The 5715-nt window shown below is 35.0% G+C and overlaps 1 protein-coding gene across 1 annotated transcript; it reads left to right on the plus strand.

The window, feature by feature from the left end:
- Positions 1 to 3093: 3093 nt before the first annotated feature.
- On the plus strand, positions 3094 to 5104 carry LOC120125987 (protein ABSCISIC ACID-INSENSITIVE 5-like). The gene is made up of 5 exons (XM_039144297.1): positions 3094 to 4283; positions 4548 to 4619; positions 4705 to 4734; positions 4829 to 4944; positions 5013 to 5104. Exons 1-4 carry the CDS (start codon positions 3231 to 3233, stop codon positions 4919 to 4921), a joined length of 1248 nt encoding a protein of 415 aa, XP_039000228.1. The 5' UTR covers positions 3094 to 3230; the 3' UTR covers positions 4922 to 4944; positions 5013 to 5104.
- Positions 5105 to 5715: the final 611 nt, after the last annotated feature.

Raw genomic sequence — 5715 nt, forward strand, 5'->3', positions numbered from 1 at the left:
GAGCTAAGACAACCCCAACTCAGTGAAAAAGGAACAGACTTTAGTGCATTACAAAAAAGCAAATGGAAAAAAAAAGAGGGGTCTTTCAGTACTGTTTAGGTAAGAAAACACTGAAAGAAAAGCTCGTATCAGTAAGATTGACTTTAATGGTGTCTTTGCTTACGATGCCAAAGCAGTGGTGGGGGAAGAAAGTAGGTGGTACAATTCAGTGGTGATGATGGTGGCTTGTTTGGGAAAAAATGAAAATTAAAAAGTTTAAGGGGTAAATTAGATATTAAATCATTGTTTAAAGATTTACTTGATGTTTTAATAATAGTTTAAGGGTAAAACTAAATATTAACTTTTTATGTAATATTGTCACGATATCAATTTAACAAAGATGATGGTAGAGTGATTATTTTGTTATAAATTGATAGCGTTAGTGACTAATTTATTAATATGAGAAAATAAAAATTTACTCAAATATTGATGACCGTTAGTGTCATTTATCCTTATTTATATCATTAAGTCTTCTATATTTGTAAAAATAACATCTAAAACAGATATTTGGTCTATTTAAAAAAAAATTTTGGGGTGATTCAAATATTCAAAACTTTAACGGCGAAAGAGGTCATCGTTTTCCTTGAGCTCTTAAGTCTAAATAATTACATCTATATAGTATATGTGTATTATTAATGGTTAAAAATATTTTAGTCAAATATTATTCTTGTAATTATTTTAAATTATTGAAAAAATTAAATAAAACAATTTAAAAACACTTTTCAAATCATTTTTTAGAAAAATACTTTTCCACCACCTTTCTAGAAGGGTTAAAGATGGGGAGGTGAATAGAAGCAAGCCTCCAAAAACAGTGGCCTTCAGTCCCATGTCCCTATGAATGCACCAGCGCGTCATCTTTTTGTCCTTCCAAATTCGTCATTCACTTTTCACACTGCCCCATGTGCCTCAGATGCCTTCGCCATCGCTTAGTGCTGTCCAATCTCAATAAATGTTGAACAATTATTTAAAAGGAGCGCATGGTAAACCTAGTTAGTAATCGATAACATAAAATATTTTCAATTGAAGTAAACAATGCATGCCACATGCAAGTTGCGGTGACTTCGTTTATTCGATTTCCTGATGTGAAAAGACAAGCCAAGTTCACAGGTGCACACGCGTCGAGCAGTGGAAAGCAATGCATGCCACATGCCACGTACGTGTCCACCAATGCAACGGCAATTCCTTTTGGAACTTTTTTCAATTCACTATCTTGGACCCCATCCCTCTACAAATAAATACCATTCCGGTTCAACCCCGTTGCTGAACCCCCACTGGATCCCGCCCCGACCATTCTGGTCCAACTGCACCTCCTCCATTGTTGAATTCTTCAGGTAATGTCATCCACTTTCACTTCTTTTTCTTTCTCTCCACACCAATAATGTGTTCAACGGGGATGGCTGCTTTAACCATCTGAAAAACAGTTTTTAATCCGTTAGCCAAACCTCTTAGGTTATCATTATTACCATTGAGAACGAACATATAATTTTATGTTAAAAAATAAACCCATGAATCATCGTAATCAACCTCTTATAGATTTGTCCACCAATATAATCAAGTGCGGAATGATAGGTAAGTTTAGTTAGCTATTTTCATTATTAAATAAAAAAACCGCCCTTTACCTTTATGTTCCTTTTTCGTTAATTTTAATTATCTTTCTATTCCTAAGTAATGAAAATTAAACTATGGATAAATTACGTGATTAATATTTAAATTATCAGTTTTAATCAATTTTAATACTTAAAATTTTAATATTTTTAAAATCATGTCTGACATTTAACTTTTTTTCGTTTTAGTACCTCGTCGTTAAAAATTCGTCGGCACTGCATAAATATTTTATGAGTAAATTACATCAGTCATCCCTTAACTATCTACCTACTATTTTGTTAAAAAAAGTTTAAAAAATTTCAATTTAATTACTCAATTTTCAAATTGCTTTTATTTTAATAACTCTAATTTATTTTATTAATAATTTTTATGACATGATATTTTTATTATTATTTTATTAATATATAGTTAAAAATAAAAACAAATAAATTTGAAAGATAGTGTGATTAAATTAGGAATAATCTGGAAGTGAAGTAATTAAATTATAAAAATTTAAATTTCAGTGATCAAAATAGGAGTGAGAAGGTAATTGAATAATGAATGATGCAATTTATACATAAAAATTTGTCACATGCAAATCGCCCATTAAATTTTTAATGGTAGAGTACTAAAACGAAACAAAACTAGACGTTGTTATGCATGCTTTTGAAAAAAAAAAATTAAAGTTTATATATTAAAACAGAATAAAACTGATAATTTAGATATTAAATTTGTAATTTACCCTTAAATGATTTGATTTAGATTTAAGTCTAGTGGTACTTAATTAGTCAAGGGATATAATCATTTTTCCATAATAGGAAAGATTCTTTTGCAGTTTCCTTGTTGGCCCACCATTATATCTGTTGCACTTTGAGTAGTTCAACGTGCATATGTACCTTTAATTTTTTTTATAAAATTTAAGATATTCGTCAACTTTATTGTTTTGGGAAAACTTTTCTAGCCATTAAGAGAGATATGGAAATTAGTTAGGTATAGAGGAGTTTACCTCATTCTCCCCACCATTTCCTATCGTTTTATTTCTAAAATATTAAATAAAAGATGTTTTCTTATTTAATTTTCATATACTTGGGGGGGGGGCAAAACAGGTACAATGAAATTAAAATGTAGCACAAAAACTAAATTTTGAAGATCCATTTGAAAACAAGAGGATATCTTCTGGCAAGATGAACATTATTATATTTTAATTGATGGAGGATGGTGAAGATAAGCTATAGATTCCCATTGCTCACCCACTTTAGAAGCCTTTATCCTTGACCTGAAAAAGCACTCCCCGGTTATTGAATTTAATCTCCCATGAATTCCCATCATTTTAATTTGTCTTTTGCCTTTAGTGTCCATGTGCGCTCATCTATTATTCCACTGTTGTAAGTAAATTATAATGCATCCTTTTGCATCAACTCTTCTTCTTTGCTTCTGCAATTTGTTTACTTTCCCCTTTAACAATCTGCTACAATATTCAATTATCAATCATAATCTCGTTTTTTATGGTTTACTACAAGATTTTCAGAGTTTCTTTCTTTATATAGTGAGTGTTGCTACATATATATAAGTCATCAGAGGCAGTGTTCAAAGCTTTCACCTCAAAAATGGTGGTTGAGGAGTCTGAGGCGGGAGAGGTTGAGTCGCAGTTGCAAAAGAGCCACCCTTTGTCGGCCCTCGGAAAGCAATCCTCTATCTATTCTCTCACTCTCGACGAGTTCCAGCATACGTTATGCGAGGGTGGGAAGAACTTTGGGTCCATGAACATGGACGAATTCCTTACAAGCATATGGAACGCTGAAGAAAACCAAGCTACCGACTCCAATAGTAGCAATCATCACAATAACGGTGCAACTGGACCGGTTAGCAGCAGCCGTGTTAACTTTTCTTTGAATGGAACAGCAGGAAGCAGTAAAGGTGTAGTTAGGCAGCCTAGCCTTCCGAGACAAGGCTCGCTTACGCTCCCTGCAACGTTGTGTCGGAAGACTGTCGATGAAGTTTGGTCTGAGATACATAGAGTGCAACAAGGACAACGGCTGAGTAATAACAGCAACTTGCAGGATGTTGAGAAAACCAGTACTCGACAGCCTACCTTCGGAAAAATGACCTTGGAGGATTTCTTGGTTAAGGCAGGTGTTGTTCGGGAACCATGTGTGCCACCACCGCAACTTCAGCAGAAGTTTGGGTTGCATCAGTCTAGCAATAACGCCGCTGTGGGTCCGAATTTCATTCCCAGGCCCATTATGGAAATGGGCGGCAGTTGTGGTTTTAATGGGAGTACATACCAGACAATGCCACCAGGGGGAGTACTTGGTGATTCATCGGTGTATCTTAATGATGGTAAGAGGGGTGGTGGAGCCTACCAGCCAGCTGCCCCACCACCGTCGACATCCGTCTGTTATAACAGGAAAGTAGCCACAGCTGGTGGCTATGGACCAGGACAGGCAATGGGAATGGTGTCACCAATAAGTACTGTATCACCAGAAGGGATGTGTACCAATCAAGTTGATATTGCAGCCACTCAATTTGGTATGGAGATAGGTGGACTACGAGGAAGGAAAAGGATCATCGATGGTCCAATAGAAAAGGTAGTTGAGAGAAGGCAACGCAGGATGATTAAGAATAGGGAATCAGCTGCAAGGTCTAGAGCTAGAAAACAGGTACTCCTACCCCTGCTTTATATTAAATTGATAGACTGTAGTCGTGATTAAGAAAATTCTAAACAAATATATATATATATATATATATATATATATATATATATATCACAATTATGTAGGCTACGTATCACAAGTATGAAGGTTTATACAATAGCGATTAGGCCATTAACTTATGTGATTGATGATTTCATGCTGTTTTTGTTATTACAAGTAATGGGTTTCTGTAGAAGTGACCATTGTAACTAAGGTTGGTTGTGTTTACAGGCATACACAGTTGAGCTGGAAGCAGAGTTGAACCAACTGAAACAAGAGAATGCTCATCTTAATCAGGCTCTGGTAACACTAATGTTACTTGTCTTCGTTAGCTTTTATCATGTACAATATGCAAGATCTAAGCTCTCATTTACTTGCATTTCGGTAGGCGGAACTCGAGAGAAGACAAAAGCAACAGGTAAACCATCCACAACTGAAGCATTCTACTAGATCTAGTTTTTTTTTCCTGCTTTGTTCCTAATTTTGTCGGTACTTTTTTTTTTCTCTTGCAGTACTTTGAGGAATGGACAATGGAAACACCAACCAAATCCAAAGCTAAAGAGAAACAAAGAATAATAAGAAGAAATCTCAGTTGTCCATTGTAAACCAGAAAAGAAGATGCCCAAAGGTAAATCTTTCAGTTGCACATCGTTTTCGTTCTTATGATACGGAGTGTAAAATACATGGAACCTGCAGGGTCGATAGCTCAAATTTGACATGATAACTCAAGATAAAGCACATCAACCTCAAAAAACATGAGAGACAGCGGATATCTACCGTCAAGACTATTGGAAATATGATTTTAATTAGTAATCAGATTCTTAAGCCTAAACTAATTACATGTATATGCTTTAGTACTTACACAATTCTGTAATATCTGACGCACAGTATGCTATCGCTTGTGTATTATCTGAGTCTAAATTTTTTCCCGACAAGTTGTTTCATCAATATATTTTGATTATGTGCAGACATGATGGTATCATTTCTTTTCTAAAGAACGACAGGAATATGCACTGGCATGTGCAGATTATCCAACATCTACATGCTGAATACAAACATTTGAAGCATCCTCTATTGACATGTCCATCAATGACACAATATTTCTACACTCAAGAGTCAATTCCAACACATTTGAGGCACTATCCCACTTCTGCATACATATCTGTAAGAGGGTTTCCCACTGAAATCTCCAAGTCAAACCCCCCTCCACCATAACTGAATGGAGACGTTTCCCAAAATTCAGAGCCTTTAATGCTGCGCAAGCACTAAACGTACACGGAGAAAAACAGCAAATATTCCCTTTTTAACCATATCCTCATAAGCGAACAATGTATCCCCAATAAGCGTATCCATCAATCAAAGTAGTCTACACGATCTCATCTTTAAAGTCTATTTAAAT

Source organism: Hibiscus syriacus, unplaced genomic scaffold (genome assembly GCF_006381635.1).
Source record: "Hibiscus syriacus cultivar Baekdansim isolate YM2019G1 unplaced genomic scaffold, ASM638163v2 tig00110450_pilon, whole genome shotgun sequence".
Lineage (NCBI taxonomy): Eukaryota > Viridiplantae > Streptophyta > Magnoliopsida > Malvales > Malvaceae > Hibiscus > Hibiscus syriacus.

Coding starts and splice junctions, on each gene's coding strand:
- LOC120125987 (XM_039144297.1), top strand. CDS start 3,231: ATGGTGGTTGAGGAGTCTGAGGCGGGAGAGGTTGAGTCGCAGTTGCAA. Junction 4,284..4,547: donor GGTCTAGAGCTAGAAAACAG/GTACTCCTACCC, acceptor TTGTGTTTACAG/GCATACACAGTTGAGCTGGA. Junction 4,735..4,828: donor AGAGAAGACAAAAGCAACAG/GTAAACCATCCA, acceptor TTTCTCTTGCAG/TACTTTGAGGAATGGACAAT.